Here is a 15,903-nt window from a genome sequence, read left to right as displayed (position 1 = left end):
ACAGAAACTTTCAAACTTACAGCACGTTGCATGAGTTCACGTGTGCTCCTGCACGTTCAAAACAAATTTTGCTAAACACGTCTAAAATTTAGCAAAATGCGCATCGAAGTGTGCTACTTCTGCTCGTCCAGGATATTCCCTGGCCATGGTATCCAGTTTGTCCGCAACGACTGCAAAATCTTCAAGTTCTGCCGTTCAAAATGCCATGCCGCGTTTAAGAAGAAGAAGAATCCGAGGAAGGTTAAGTGGACAAAAGTCTACAGGAAGACCGTCGGCAAGGAGTTGGCCGTGGACCCTTCGTTCGAGTTTGAGAAGAAACGACACTGCCCTGTCAAATACAACCGTGAAGTCTGGCAGAAGTCTGTGGAGGCAATGAAGGCAGTCGAAGCAATCAAACAGAAGCGTCAGGCACACTTCATAAAACAGAGACAGAGCAAGGCTATCGAGATTGAGAAGCAGAAAGACGTGAAGGAGGTGCACAGAAACATTCAGCTGATTCGCGCGGATGCAGCCGGCATGAGAGAACGAATGAAGAATGAAATCGCCGAGGGAGCACATGAAAGCGAGACTGAAATGGAGGCACCTGAAATTGATTTGGAGGATGATATCATTGAAGAAGCACACGCAAGTGATACAGAGATGAACGCAGTGGAAGCCGAGGCGTGAATTTGGACTACGTTCTACGAACCTAAGAATTATTGAATGTAATAAAGAATAAGTCTAATAACTACTTGGCATTGATTTGCGAATTGGAAGCAATTGTTCAATAAAATTCTATTGAAACATATTCTCAACTTTTTTTTATTCAAAAGACATCAGTACTGAATTGATTATGAAAATAACTTAAATAGTAAAAGTCCGAGATGCCAGGCAGGGTCAGCTCTGAAATTATAGCCAGGGATGCCACGCAGGATCCATTCTGCAAAGATTGAGGGGACTGGATGCAGCAGAGATGATCTGTCCAACCTAGTGGTTAGTGAGGCGTGAGACATTGAGCCAGTGGAAAGTTATAAGATTAGTATTACCCTTTCACTCAAAAGTTTATCAACGTGTGGCAGGGCTTCGCCAGTGGCAGATGGCTGAGGAGTTTCCAGATTTGCAAGAAGGTTCAGCCGCTTGCAGATGTCATTCGCTGCCTTAGAAACTGTTGCTACCAACTGCTCACCATCAAGAGGAGGGGGCATATTGTTGTCTTGTATTGTCCGCTCATCAGGTTTCTTTTGCATTTGGCTCTGAAGTATTGGATTCAAAAATTTACTAAAAGCTCCAAGCTGGAAAAGATTGCGTTACCTTTTTGTGCCAGCTAATCATTTCATCTCTCAAAATCGCTCTAAGGATGTTAATGATTTTATAGCTAGGTTGTGCGAGGCAACGCGCAGCAGCCACCATGCTGGCGGTGAGAGGCCCGTTGATGCCAACTTGAGTGATGAACTCGGAGAGGGCTGGCGTCAGACGAAGTGGTACCGCCCTTTGCGCCACAAGCTCGCCAGTGTTGTCATCAAGGTCAAATCTGTAGTACGCAACATTGATCAGTCCTGTATCCTGGTGAATGTAAATCATGTCTGGGTTGAGACGGGTCAGGTGCAGCACGTATTCCATTAGCCCAGCCAGTGCGAGTTGGCCAGTGAACTGAAAGCAGAGAAAGTTAAGCACTCACACAATGCACCAAAATCCGACTTACCATCTTTCTGAATGTCCAGTACTCAGTCGCTTGGGGGAAGGAACTCAGAGCCCACTCTTTCAGAATGTCAGGTGGGGCCATTGTGTTTTGAATTTCCTTCATGAGGTTTAGCAGCATTTGGTGGCTAGCCTGCTGTCCCTGATTTTGCAGGGCCTTGAGTTTGTCATAGTATTGAGCAATTGGGCTGTCTGGATCTAATCCTTTGCTAGCGAGTTTCTGCTTGAAAATCGATATGAGCGCTAAGGAGTGAGGATTGTCCTCTACCAGTCGCATTTGCGGTGCAACAGGCACAACTCTTGGCACAGTGATATGGAGGAAGCGGCGCGATGTTTCCTAATTATTTGAAAGTGATTAGAATTGAGGCAAGATTGATCTATTTGAAAGTTTACTTTTTTCTTCCCCAAATACAAGTTGAGTAGCCTGAGCAACTGCAGCACTCTTTCCTCTCGTCTGGCTTCTCCCAGGCCCGAGTCGTTCACTATCAGGTATGGGTAAATTTTCCCGTTGTGCCCTCTTAAGTACAATCTGCGAGCAGCGGCGTTGTGCTTGTGCACAACTTCGACCTTGGGCATGAACCGAGCGATTCGTACGTAATAGTGAGCATGCTGCAACAAGAGACGTCAGAATTACCAATACCATGGGATAATTTCATTACCCTAGGAAGCAGCAGTTCGCCTGGCAACTCGACTTCAGCAGTTTGTTGGCAGAAATTGCTAAGGAATCGACAGCGCTCCTCAATCAACAAAGACCTGAGGGCAGAATTCAACTTAAATGTATTAGGTGATAATAAGATGCACTTACTTGGGAAGCACTTTGGCCTTGCTTTCTAGAGTTTTGATCCACTTTTTCAGCTTGTTTATTAGGTTGTGAACTCCCATTGTTTCTGGCGCGGAGAACTCAAATTCCTTTCTGAATTGCTCTTTCATCTTGTGGAATACTGGGTCTTGAATTGTAGTCAGAGTCCTCTTGGCTAGGCTATCCGACGAGCCAGAGTACAGGTTGCTGCCTGATGCACTGGTATTTTGAACTTCCCCAATACCAAAAGTAGACGACAGCTTCCGGACAAAGTTCAAAGTGTGAGGAGTGATCTTTGTATCATTAACGTCGAGCCGTCCTTCGTAAGCGAGGGTGTAGCATTTTGCCAAGCCCTGGCGAAGTTGCCGGAGCACTTCTTCGTACCAAGACTCTCTGAACCAAACTAGTTGGTCCACTATGCCTTCCAGGGAAGCCAACACAGTGGGGTGAATTTCCCGCTGCATGTGCATGATCCTTGAGCAGCGCCACATTGGTGGTGTCGCTCGAATGGTCATGGTGTCTCCTTGCTTCTTGGTGTCTGCTTGACTGGTTGAAGATCCACCATCTAAACAATTCGTGTCAGAATTTAATGTGCAACTAACAAGCCTGTTTGACATCTTACCAGTAGCTTTACTAGCTGCAGTCTTTTGATCTCCCCCATCTGTGCTAAGCCATTTAACATGTTCCCGCTGTTCTATCTTCAGGGTCAAGTACAGAGTTCGAATCGGGAAGTACACTGCTTGAGGAAACATTTTTCCCACTTGACTTAGCAGATTGAGGACCACCTTGCCCTCTTGAGTGACCAAGCAAGTGAGCAGTTGAGGAATCCAAGCCAGCCATTGTAACGGTGGAACTTGACCTGAGTATTTTTCAATGGCTTCGGCAAGCTGACCATGTGAATCATCGTAGGAAAGAAGCCATAAGACCTGGAACTGAAAATTAGTATATTGGAGCCAAATTGTCAGAAAAGCATGCCTTGGCTAGGTATTTCCGCGACTTCTGCTCTGTTTGGTGGCGGCACGCATTTAAGTAACAAGCAATGGCTGCAACTCCAAGCGATTTTTCTTCCTTTTGCTGTGCAAAAACACCTTCCAGATAGTCTCCCCACAGAGACCATCCTTTGGCTAGAGTATCGAAGAGCTGCACAGAAGCAGAAAACGCCTTATTTGCTTCATCTTGGCGGTTAGACTTGGTCAACAAGAGTCCTTTGATGGCATAGAACTCAGCAACCATGTCCTTGGTGAAGAAGGAGAGGTTAGTGCCTTCAATCAAATCAAGACACTCTGCCTGTTCTTTTGGTCCGCCTGTCTGCAGGTGGCACTTGGTCTGTTGTCGGATCTTTTGGAAGCAGTCCATGACGGGCACGGACGGAATTGTGTATATGCGAGAGAGTGAGTTGATGCACACATTTACTAATCCGTGCTTGCGAGCAATTTTCCCAAAGGTGATAATGGCCTGAAATATTAAAACAGCTAGATAATCGGGCACATTGAAAGGCCAAACGTACTGATGCAGAGGAATGCGCTCCAATAATTGAATGGTTGTTAGCTGCGTTCCCTTCTCCTCCTTGGCTGAAGTGGTTGGAAATGAATGAGAATTGGTGTTGCCGCCAGGTGAACACATCGCCCCAATGGCTCAAATTGTCAGCAACTACTGGCAAACGGTTTCTCCAGGTCTTGACGATTGCTTTCATGTCATGCAGAGAATTTGGTCGCGTATGATGAAAACCTTGGTGGATTTGAGCTGCTTCTTGAAGCTCCATAATCTGAACAGTTATTCAAATCAATATTTGCAATTCCTGATTTTAAGTGTCACTTATACCAGTTGGGCAGCTTGAAGAAGAGGAAGGTGAATATGCGAAACAACTCTTGGCAGTCGGCGCCACTCTTTCATGCAATTGGCACTGGCATTTTCCACATGCCGATCAACAATTCCAAGATGCTGATCTTCTGTATTACAGACTGCTAGGTAGCCTTTGTATAAATGTAACTGCCATTGAAGTTCTTTTGGGCAGTTTTGGTCGACTTGCAACAGGCATTCCTTCATGAGGGCCCAGTCGGGGACGCGCCAAGAACTTTCCAATAAAAGATGCGCGTTGTTGCCAACATTACTTTTGCCATACTCTAGAAGCTGTTCCCATTGGTTCAATTCTTTAGTACACCTATAAATTAACGCCACTTAAGTTACACATCTTGTTGAGAACAATCTTAGGACGCTTAAGTTTAGTCGGAGATAAACTTTTTTAATTCAAGCACTTTTAAATGATGTAACTATTAGTAAGTTAACCATGTGTGCAAAATTTAAAATCAAGGGTACTAGCGAGTTATGGAGTTCAGAAATGGAAAATCCTCAATAGATTCAAAGATGTGTGTTAAGAACAAACTTCTGACTTTGAGAACAAAATTACAAACTGTTTCACGATGGCATTGACAATTTGCCGTCATTTCTTTTTTTTTTAATTTAACGGCTTAAAGAGTTTGCATAAGATTAGGACATTTTTTATGCTTTTAGAATAATCAGTTTGGTTAGAATCAAGATTGGAAAAGTAGCATAGCATGAAACATGGCTTGAAGGAAATATCACATTTTTCTCAAAATGAAAAAAAATGACTATTGATGTTAGTGATAATTAATCAAACCTGATCCAGTGCTTCTCCCAAAGCGCAACTTCTCTCTGGATGGAAGCTTGCGCCTGAGGAGTGCTTGTGGCTTTTTCATCCTTAAGAAGCTTCATTGCTCCTTCGTAGGTTGCTTGAGCCTGTTCAAAATAACCCTGTTGTTCCCAAGCTATGGCAACGCTGGTCTCCTTGAAATGAGCATGTTTCTGCCATAGACCTGCCCAAAGATCTTCTTCACAGAGGTTCCAATAGAGATCAGAGAGAGCATCCATGGATTCTTTTTGAGGCAATGCAGATCCTGGGGTCGGCTCAAAGTCATAGCAATCGCCAGGTTTCTCTTCAATCATTTTAGCAGCATACACAGGGTCAAAAGCGAGCCTCTCCAGGTTGAGCGCCATTCGATGCCAGAGGTTGTGCGTTTTGGCAAGGTATGTCATCAAGGCACTGAGACAAATAAATGAGTTTGAACAAGATGCTTACAAAAATATTTTATGCTTACGGTTTGATTGGGATTGGTGGGTCACACAATGCAACAGACTCTATCAGTGCGTTTAGAGCGCTTGGCTGACAATCTCTTTGACTGACATGTGCACCGCTGCTTAAGAAAGGAACCATTTCAGATTGCAGCGAAGCCTGCTGCTTGTCAGAGATGATTTTCCACGCTCTGGGAAACAGTTCCAGCCAAACCTTTTCTGCAAGGCTAGATTCAAAGTGGCAAAGATGCGCAGCTGCACTCAAAAAGTGTGCAGTTTTGATTTCCTTCCACGACCCATATGTTTTGATTTGTCTTGTTACTAACAATCGGATAGCTTGTCTTCTGTCTGGATAATCTGTTCTGACTTGCTTTCGAAGATCGTCATCTCCAATCTCAAAATCAAGCTCTTCAAACCTTTCTTCCTGTGCTTCCACAGGTTCCTCTTTAACATTTAAAAGTGATGATCTGTCGTCAACCATTGCGCTATTAACTCCAGGAACTACAATTGAAGTGCAGGAAGTGCGAATCTCGGTGTCTGGAAGTGCAGTTGTAAGCAGCAGTTCGACACATTGTTTGATCCAGTAGTGCGGACCCATACTCTCCCAGTTTTGGGAAGTGATTATGTACAGCATCCTGTCGTATAAGCGTTTCTTTACGCTGGCATCAAACACTTCAAAGAACTTCATTCTGATGGCTGGTTGGTTGCAACGAAGGCCATACATGAAAGCTTGCTCCAGTTTTGACACAAGTTCTGATTGCTTCAAAGACTCATCCCTGAAAAATATCAGTGTAAGGAAAATGGAAACAATTAGAACTGACCTAAATAACGTACCTGTAGATAAAGTTGATGATTTCAAGGAAACTGGCAATCAAATCTTGTTCGTCAGAAAATCTCTTCTCAACATTTGCCACCAGTTTAGTAAGCAAAATGGATTTTTCTCGGAGTGATGGACCTTGGTTTATAACCTGAGGATCTTTGCTCTTAATCCACTCTTCCATCATTTTGATAATGGCTTTCATAACTTTGGAATCGTTTGACTTTTCAATGAGGCTGGACAAGATTGTGCCTATGAAGTTTTTTCTCATTTCTTGTCCCATCACTCCAACACGGCCTTTCAGCAGGTCCAAGCTTACAATGAGCATTTCATTAGCCACAGGACTGCTGTCTCCACCACTAGCTTGAGGCTGCTGCAGGGATGCCAGATGGTCTCTGGTAATTCTTTGCAAGACCCGCATTGAGAGTGAGATCAAGCGGTCAACATAACACACGTTGCTGATACAAGCTGCTTTGAGCAACATCAACACGCCGAACAAGCTTGAAATTGGTGCATTTTGATTTTTATCAAAGGTTTCCAATCCCTCATGAATGACTCTACTGACTGATGCATATAGACCATTAAGTTCATCATGCTGTGATGCAACTTGGGAGGTGGCTGGCTCAGTTGGGAAGACGCTCATCAGCCTTGAAAGCAAGCCATGTACAAGACGGATGACCTGGAATAAGAGTTAAGAAAACCTCAATTTATAGCAGTTAACGTAATTAAGACAGTTAGAATTACCTTGTAATTGGTGCAAGTCATGCATGCATTCAATCCTTTTTGCAAGTATTTGAAGGTCGCCAAAATCTGGTCTTGGTTGAAGACCATCAAAAGGTACGTGAGCATTTCAAGGGCGGTGCAAATATTGGATATATTTGGGTTTCCCATGTTGTTTGAATTTCCTGTTGGTTGGGGTAAATTTGCATTTGCAAGTAGCTTGTCAATCCATGCGATCCGCAGGTCAACATGAAACCAAACTTCAGGTTTTAGGGCTGTTTTGAAGAGAGCAACACATCGCCTGGATAGGATTTCTCCCTGTGATGGCTGTCCACTTGTGGATGCATTTGATCCCTGACTCTCAGTTATTTGGCAAGCAAGGCGTAATAGTACATTGAGAATTGCGTCGGCATGAACCTTGTCGATTTGCTTTGAGCTTCCTTCAAAAGGCTTTGGCAAAGGACCAGAAGTACCAGACGTGTGTCTCTTGCGGGGAGGCTCATCATCTGATTGGGAGGCAGGGCGTTTTTCACCAATAACAGCTGGCGTTTGGACAGGGGAAGATGCGCTTTCACATGTTTCATCCTTAATACGCTGAAGTTCCCATTTAATCTGAAAAATGAGGTGTGATATGTCTTTGAATTATAGCATCAAGTAGTTGTATACTTACAACCACTTCAGCTAATTCCACAGCTAGTTTTCTGTGTTCCATTGCCAAGGTTGGGCTGAATCCGAGCTTCTGTATTGATGTTACCATATATTGAACAAGATGATGCCTGACAGGATAGTAAACTTTGTAGTGGCGGACAACAAGTTGAAGGATGTGGTAGAGTTGAGGCATGAGATGGCCCTCTTCAACAATAATCTTCTTGGTCCAGTGTGTAAGCATAGTGTTTCCATCCTCCATTCGGACAGGCATGGCTGGTGTCAGAATTTCTAGTGCCTGTTTCACTACGGACTTTGCCTCAAGTGCATGTGCCTTAAGCAAGCTATGGAAGACCTGAATAGAATATGGAATAAATTGAACAAATTCACTTAAAAAAAGTCAAAATAACCTGTAGGACAATACGTTTGTGAATAGCAAACTTAGCAATGATGTGCGAGAGAAGCAAGTGGCCATGATAGCGGGTTGCCGGGTCAACACAGTTTTTGCCAAGCAAGCATGGCCAAGCAAATGTCATCAGTCTTCGGAGTTTGCTGCCTTGGCGCTTGTTTGCTGCATCGTGTATGTGAGGTGATGCTTGCTCCACTAGTAAACACGAGAATTGGAGGAGCAAAATTCTAACAGAGTCTGTGTTGCCGAAGGGATTCTCTGGATCAATAACCTAAAACAAATAAGGTGCATCTTCATCCAGGGCATTTTAAGGCATAAGAGCAAATATTTTGATGTCTTAGAAGAAAAAATGGAGTAAAAAATAAATGACAAGGTCAATAGCCAAACACTACTTACTTGGCTAATAATCAACAATAAAATCGATAATATCTCACAATAATTATCACTCCCTTGTCAGTTTATCTCAATTAAAAAAGATACTCATACTATACTAAGGGATGCTACTCAATGCAACGCAGACCATTTGAGAAATCATCAAAAACAAACGTTTGTATTGAGCAAAAATCCTTTACATTGGAGACATTGATTCTCTCTTGTATCAGGTCACGTATTTTTCTTTAAATTCCGTGTTATAACTCATGCAACGATTTATACTATTTGAGAAATTGTTAGAATTTAACGCCACGCGTTCTTGTCCGATGCAAGCTGCCAGCTTAAAACCTGGTTTAGTTAGTGTTGGAGATTGACGCGACAGAGATGTTCGCTCTCCGTGAGGTGAGGGACTCGCTGCACCAAAGGCTAGCTGACGAGGGTTTAATACCCGAAACGGCTGTCCTAGTCACGGGTGTTTGGCGACAATGAATGTTTTGTGTTTTTTCTAGGACATTTTGGCACTTGCTTAAAATGTTTTTGAAAAATTCGCTTAACGTTTGTTTTTTATGATTTCTCAAATGGTCTGCGTTGCATTGAGTAGAATCCCTTACGAGTATCTTTTTTTTAATTGAGATTACTTACTTGGCTAATGAACACGCTAACGACATTATCAGAATTGTCTTGCTCAGGGGCAGCTGGCGACCCAATTAGAGTTTCTCCTTCACCAATCTCAAAACTGTGCGAGAAGCATGGGATAATGATGTACTGCAGGATTTTGGCTTTCAGTTCTTGGGTTAGAGGTTGCTGACCATTCTTCAATGGATCGACAAACAAGTCAACAAACAGGAAAAAGGCTCTTCTTTTCCAATCAACTGAATATTTTGGAGCAACAGTTGTCTCCAAAAAGTCCCTCAGGAAGTAGAAGTCTGGCATGAAGCGCCCGCAAAATGCTCTCAGGAGTTGGAACAGGAGATTAATGTTGTCAGTGTGCTTGCAGAAGTAGCGAAGCAGAATTTTGACCAGCAAGTGGGGCTGCTGCCAGTATTCTGTACTATCTGCAACTGCTTGCATTCCTGCTGAGCACCAAATATCCAACAAAGTTTCAATCAAGAGCGCTTGTTCAGAGAGCCATTCCTCATTGAGACGGGAGAGGACAAATGTAAGACGGATACTTTGATGCACTATTTCGCTTCGCTCAGGCTCTGCAAGCGGTGTTCCATTCACGCTGATTCCCTTTGCCATTTCTGTAAATTTAGAAAGTATATAGTTACTGAATTATTTGCACGTCATATTTACCAATCAGGCGCGAAGTGCTGTTCTGCAATATCTCCCTAATGGGTTCACCCTCTTTCTGCTTGATGACATATTCAAGGTACCTGCTCCATTGCTGTTCTTTAATATTAGCATCATTCAAAAACAGCAAGATTGTCTCGTTTGGAAATCGTAGGAGGAACTTTAAAAGCGGTTGCCTGAAAGGCGAGCTGGCTTCAATTTGAAGCTGCTGCTCTGTCTGGAATACAACCCTGCTCAATTTATCCAGCCACTTGGAAGTAGCAGCAGGAATCTGATGGAACATTGAAACAAGTGCGGACATCTTTTCCACTTCTGAATCGAATTTGCCACCCTGTGATACAGTCACTTCCAAAAGCTTTCGAATGTGTGCTAGCAGTTGCTCGCACAGCTTTTCATTGAAGCTAGTTGGGAAGAGTAGAGTCAGGTAAGACAACCGTTTGATGCCGTTTGGAGTCAAATTGCGGTGGTCACCAAGGGTAAGCAGCAAAGGCCTCATTAGTGCATGCACCTTAGCAATATCAACCTAGAAGAACAGGTGAAACTTCAGAAAACGGCAAAAGCCAAGAAAAAATTCAAACTACCTGACACCCTGAAATGAACTGCTTCATGCATTCAAACGCAGTTTCCTGCAGTTCTGCATTGGGCCTCTCCAGCGCTTTGTACAACACCGTGAAGATTTCGTCTCTTTGAGCAGGAATGTAGTGGCAAGCAGCAAGCGCTCTCATAGCTGACTTCCTAATGGTCACCAGGTTTGACAGGGACTTATAGCATGGGTTCTTTTGCAAGCTGGCGTCATCTTGCTCGCAAATGAATATGACATCTTTAATGAAAGTCTTGTGCTCTTCAATAGCAACATCAATAGTGAACAGGCGTGGTTCGAGTGTTGTACAGAAAGTGTTTCCATCCATGAGACCGATTTGAGCATGAGAGGGTTGGTGTCTTAGCAAGTGGCGTCGAGGAGGAATTATGTCTTGCAGAATATTCTTGTGTGGCTCCAGTACAGCCGTTACAGTCATTCCCTGAAGGTCTGCAAGGAGTTTCAGCAGGTGCATTGCTTGCTGGCGCACAAGGGTGTTTGGAGATGTGACCTAAATTAAAAAAAAAGTTGAAAGCTGATGCAAGTAAACGCTTTGAATATTTATATACCTGTCGTGTTAATTCATGAGTAACTTCATACAAGCTTTTCTTTTGAACAGCAAGTAATTCTTCTCTGTCTTTGTGTTCAAGAGGGGGAGGGGCAACGCATGTTGTAAGCATTCTCTCCAGCAAATTTTTAGCCACATCCACAGCACCATTGGAGACTTCTCCAGTCAGATCCATCATGACAAAGAGCAACGCTCTCAGAAACATGAAAAGATGCTCATAGACCCACTTGAGGCACATCCGATGCACCATGGCTTTGATGGAAACGCAGCCGCCGACTTTAGCAAACCAAGCACGCTCATAGCAGAGGTTGCACATTTTATCTGCCAGGTACTGCATGAAAGACAACTGCGATGCCCGTTCTTTGCCTCCCAAAACAGTTGCGCTAGATTCGATGATCAGGATCAAAGCAAGGTTGCCAGGTTTCACTAGTTCCTTTTCTTCATGTCCCATGATTACAGCAAGGGCGTCAATCAACACCAAAGGATCCATGCCAGTGGTTTGGCGGCGCTGAGGTCCTACCTCTTGTGCCACTGCGACAAGGGTGAGATGGCGCACAATGGCAACCATGAATGGAAGCACCTACAGAAAAAAGGTTAATGTCATGAGGTTGTTAAGTTAATTTTGATTTATTCAATAAAACGCAAACTATTTGAGCTTGCTATGAACAGACCTGAGGGCGAAGGTCTTTGATTGCTGCCGCAACAAACATGGCTGTGAGCGCGTTCTGCAAAGTCTTCCTAGCTTCTTTGTCTGGAGATGTGAACGGCGAAGCTCCTTGTGAGGGGATCTTTGTCTCCGTGAATGAAGGCAGCATGAGATATTTTCCAAGCGCAATCTGTTCATCATCAAGGTTGAGAGAAGCCACAATGTAGCACTTGACACACTCCCAAGATTGCTTTCGGTAAAACGGGTCATTGGTGTTGCACCTGATGACGTTCAATGCAGTCTCAATGATCTTGCTAACGGGCAGCGCAATAGAGGTCTTGCACTCAGGGAAGTGTGCCACAATGCACGGGTCATTGGTATCAGACGGCTTGAATTCAAGTTTCTGAGGTTCAATCATCATCTTGCGGTTGCCGCCACCAAACTTTCCAAGCACTCTGAACGCAACGTTCGCCACTTGATCTGCAGGGTTCCTCAAGGTCCTCCAGAGGGCCTGCATGAGATCAGCTCGGACAGGTTGAATGTGCTCGTACAAGAAATCTGGTTGAAGGTTGTCCACACAAAGCTCAAGCGTGCGCAATCCCTGGCTAATCAGTGTATGGCTGCCATTGAGAGCAGATACAAGCGGGTCCATCAACATTGGCAGATAAGGTAAGAGGGAACTCAGTCTGACAGGCACGGTGAGGCAGAGTTCCACAAACAGGTCTTTCATGTGCTGCTTGTGCAGACTGCTTTGCAGCCCATTTAGCCCTTGCAGCAAATGTGGTAGCAACGGCAGGAACTCTTGATACAGAAGGTCATGACTGCCTCCTCCAATAGACCTGAAAATTAATTTGGAATCAGCATTTCATTATGTTACAAAATTAAGTTAGAAGAGAGGAATATTTAATCAATTTTAACCAAGGAAAAATTAATGCTAACAATAATTAACAAGCATGAATCATGGAAAAAACCTTTTCAGCTGGCTTTATGGACATAACATTACTTTGATTAATTTCAATAGAAATACCTGAACAAGGCGCGGAGAAGAAGGAAGTAATTGTAAGGCTCTTTAGCACTGAGGGCTAACTCCATTGCTCTGTTGACAATTTGATGAAGATGCGGCTTCAGCATTTGCTCATTTTCAGCAGGGAACAGAGAAACGCATCCAAATACAAGCTTGAAAAGCCTCAGGTATAAACTTGATTTTTCTATATTGCAGCCCATTTCATCCATTCGCTCTAGCAGATACTCAACCAGAACAGTTGCAAAAATGGGAGAGGTCGAAGGATTGGATAAAAATGTGTTGCCGATGATCTGCAGTGCTGAGTTTTTAGCGATCCTGTTCACCATGTAGTCAATGCTGGTTGAGAAAATCTCTTGGAATGTTTGACTATCCATCATTGTGAACACTCCCGCAAAGTGCTCAAGAACTTCGCGCTCTTCCTTGCTTCTGACTGTTTGCAATGCAGTCGCTCTTGCTTGCATTGGGTTGGCTAAAATGACTATGAATAAACATCTGAAACACAAATTAGGTAAAAACGTTTTCACTTACTAGGAGCAGAACCAAGTGTGTAGATGTCAAGAGCTTGAAGGGCCCATTTGACTAGTTTGATGAAAATCAGTGTCTCTTTAGCCTGGAATTTTGGACCTCCAGTAGGATTTTTGCAGGTAGCACAGCCCCATGTTATAGTTTTAGCTCCGCAAACCAGCGTCTTCACTAGACTCCTGCAGTCTGCCACATTGTAGTTGGGCGCTTGTGTAGGTGGGAAGCCAAATTTGGATTTTTCGATATCCTTGGTATCCGCAACCTTCATCTCTTCTTTCGGCTGTTTGAGTTTGTTCACCAAAACTGGCAGATGCAGTTTGACGATTGTCTTGAATTTCAGGACAAAGACTTCAAGCATCCTCATCATGATTTGCCTGCCTAGAGCAACATTTCCCTCTGATTCGCTTCGCTGTCTTAACAGATCAACCAAATTGAGAAGCAGTTTGCATGACATGGTCTGTATGTTGGTTGGAAGAGATTCATCGTGCACATTCTTAGAAAAAAGATGCACAGCACTGGCCAAGTGCTTAACAGGCAAAAGGTGCCGAACATGATGCACTAAATCTGCCAAGGTGCTGTAAGCCAGAGGTCGCAGAGTTTCATGCGCTGTCCAACCGCCGCCTATTTAACAGCCATCAGTAAAACAAATAATATTAATTTTGATTTTACCTAGCAGAATCCTTTCTTCAAACAATTGGTCTAGAAATGGAACAAACTTGACTCTCAGTTCTGTTGACAGGATGTGTCTCGCGGCAACCAGCAACTCCTTTCTCTGGTGGGTCACTTCAGGTGGGCACAATGTCAACAGGCCAAGCACTCCCTGGACAAGCAAATTGCTGTGCTGGCTCACTGTCTCTTGATAAATTCGCACCACATAAGCCAGAAAGGACAGGGTCTTAATTTGAGCTCCCATGAAGTCAACAAAGACCTCTTTATTGAAGAGTGGGTTGTCTTGGTGATGCTGGGCAGGCGCTAAAGTTACTGTGCTCATGATCACAGGCACAAACTCTTCAACCTGTCAGTGGGATAAAGTTTTAACCAAAGAATTTTTCTCAAAGATATTCAATGCACATTTTTTAACTGTTTAAAAAAATGCCTGCAAAGGGAGGCAGAACTGAAGGAGTTAACAAAACTGGATTTTGTAAATGGAAGAAAATAATTTTTGGAAAGTTATTTTGGGAAAATAATGCAACAGCAGATGGCAAGTCAAAATATTTAGGAAAATTAAAAATATTTATCAAATAGCAATATTTACAAGAGTATTTTTATTTGGCTGATTAAAAAATAAATAAATGCTGTATAAAAGTTAGAAAAACACTAAAAACAGTTTTCACCTCTTTCTGCACGTTGTTTTTGTAGAGTTGGTACATCAGGACAACAATGATTGGAAGCTCTTGGAGAACTTTGAGTGAGTGAATCGCTTTTGGAATCAAGTTGTAGGTGATTGGAGTTCCATCAGGAGTTTTCTTTTCGCTGGTGATTGGAGTCACTGTGTATGTTTCCGCCAGGTGTGGCTCTAGGTTGATCTCGGCCAACTCTTTTACTCTTAAAGTAGGTTTCGGCTCAAATATCTTATCCAGGTGATTAGGCAAGTTAAGGTAGATGGATTTAACAAAGCTCAGAAAGTGTTGTATCTCCGGACCAAAGCCAGGTCGGTACTGCTTGTGCAGCTCTATGATTATCCTCAGGGCAATAAGGACATTTTCCTCATTTTCTACTTCCAAAAGCTTGAACATCAAGGAAATCAAAGGCTTGACGTGAATCCGTAGGGGGTCACCAGTTGGAAGGCGATGGATCATTTCCAAAATCAGCTTCCGAACTTGCTGTACAACAAAATAACGTTAAACATGCAAGCGTGGTCATAATAGCAAAGAAAAAATTAGGAGGATGCATGTAAGTGGAAGGATCCAAATTAGCACGTTAGTTGAACAGCACCACGTGCCTGACGTGCCTATTCCGGACCAACATTGAATGGGTGGTTGTCAGCCCCTTCCCTTGACGGCCTTGACCGTCTCTGATTAAAAATAACGCCTGTAAGAATATGAATAATATACCTGAATATTGTATTCTGCGATGAAATGCGGCTCCCCTTCGCTCAAGATTTTGATGAAAATTTTAATGGAATGCTCCAGGAACGACGCGTATTGAGGAGAGCTGACGATAACCTACAGTTGCATTTTTAATTTTAGATATGGAAAATAGATATTTATTTAATGAAAACCTCATAATTCTCGCTGAGCTCCTGAGCAACCTTGAGTTTGAGTTCATCCTTCGCATTCGGGTCTGCAAGCATGTTCACGTAAGACCGATAATGGCTCATCTGAGTCATTGGTTCGGTGGTTCCGGCCGACTTTACTGTCGCCATTGTTGCACTTAACTCAAAATTACCAAAATTACATAGGTTCACTTAATTCCGAGCTAAATTCACGAAAAACCGGCGACACACAATAATAATAATTCTTGGGCGGCATACAAAAACAACAATTTTCATTTGTTTTCGAAGTATTCAACTCCGTGAGATTCTGCGCATCCTAGATCTGAGACGGGTTGCGCAGAATCGAAGCGCACGCTGTCACAAATATTTTTACTCGTTTTGGCGCCAACTCTGCTATTCATAAACTTATCTCCGTGTCCGTAAGGTGGTGCCTGCTGTTTCAACAGATTTTGAAACAGCATAATTATTATTATTATAAGTTATGCTGTGCAAGTGGGCCTAATTTAAGAAAAATTTTAAAGATTGCATA

At 43.2% G+C, this 15,903-nt stretch overlaps 2 protein-coding genes across 5 annotated transcripts; one reads left to right on the top strand and one right to left on the bottom strand.

The window, feature by feature from the left end:
- Positions 1–2: 2 nt before the first annotated feature.
- On the top strand, positions 3–787 carry RpL24-like (ribosomal protein L24-like). The gene has a single exon (XM_065478118.1). It carries the CDS (start codon positions 97–99, stop codon positions 664–666), a length of 570 nt encoding a protein of 189 aa, XP_065334190.1. The 5' UTR covers positions 3–96; the 3' UTR covers positions 667–787.
- Nipped-A (Transcription-associated protein Nipped-A) lies at positions 786–15,633 on the bottom strand. Of its 4 annotated transcripts, none has more exons than XM_065478110.1 (28): positions 15,381–15,633; positions 15,214–15,324; positions 14,494–14,982; positions 13,829–14,174; positions 13,166–13,780; positions 12,641–13,115; positions 11,639–12,452; positions 10,969–11,547; positions 10,404–10,910; positions 9,826–10,345; positions 9,172–9,773; positions 8,159–8,428; positions 7,774–8,103; positions 7,128–7,715; positions 6,401–7,062; positions 5,593–6,342; positions 5,115–5,537; positions 4,298–4,637; positions 3,984–4,241; positions 3,452–3,931; positions 3,099–3,402; positions 2,483–3,041; positions 2,337–2,430; positions 2,071–2,286; positions 1,682–2,014; positions 1,291–1,629; positions 1,026–1,232; positions 786–966 (listed from the first exon to the last, which is right to left on the bottom strand). In XM_065478110.1, the coding sequence occupies exons 1-28, from the start codon at positions 15,522–15,524 to the stop codon at positions 889–891; spliced, it is 11,433 nt and encodes a 3,810-aa protein (XP_065334182.1). In that variant the 5' UTR covers positions 15,525–15,633; the 3' UTR covers positions 786–888. The 4 variants fall into 4 exon arrangements, with proteins under 4 accessions (XP_065334182.1, XP_065334183.1, XP_065334180.1 ...); XM_065478111.1 differs by having other exon boundaries at positions 12,641–13,106; XM_065478108.1 differs by having other exon boundaries at positions 2,483–3,402.
- Positions 15,634–15,903: the final 270 nt, after the last annotated feature.

This window comes from Cloeon dipterum, chromosome 2 (assembly GCF_949628265.1).
Source record: "Cloeon dipterum chromosome 2, ieCloDipt1.1, whole genome shotgun sequence".
Classification (NCBI taxonomy): Eukaryota; Metazoa; Arthropoda; class Insecta; order Ephemeroptera; family Baetidae; genus Cloeon; species Cloeon dipterum.
This window is presented reverse-complemented; position numbering and strand designations above follow the sequence as displayed.

What these genes read in the sequence shown, in the direction of transcription:
- RpL24-like (XM_065478118.1), top strand. Translation starts at nt 97, where the DNA reads ATGCGCATCGAAGTGTGCTACTTCTGCTCGTCCAGGATATTCCCTGGC.
- Nipped-A (XM_065478108.1), bottom strand. Translation starts at nt 15,524, where the DNA reads ATGGCGACAGTAAAGTCGGCCGGAACCACCGAACCAATGACTCAGATG. An exon ending in CTCATGAATTAACACGACAG is followed by an intron (nt 10,911 to 10,968) that starts GTATATAAATAT and finishes TTTTTAATTTAG; the next exon opens with GTCACATCTCCAAACACCCT. An exon ending in TGTATTTGGGGAAGAAAAAA is followed by an intron (nt 2,015 to 2,070) that starts GTAAACTTTCAA and finishes TCAAATAATTAG; the next exon opens with GAAACATCGCGCCGCTTCCT.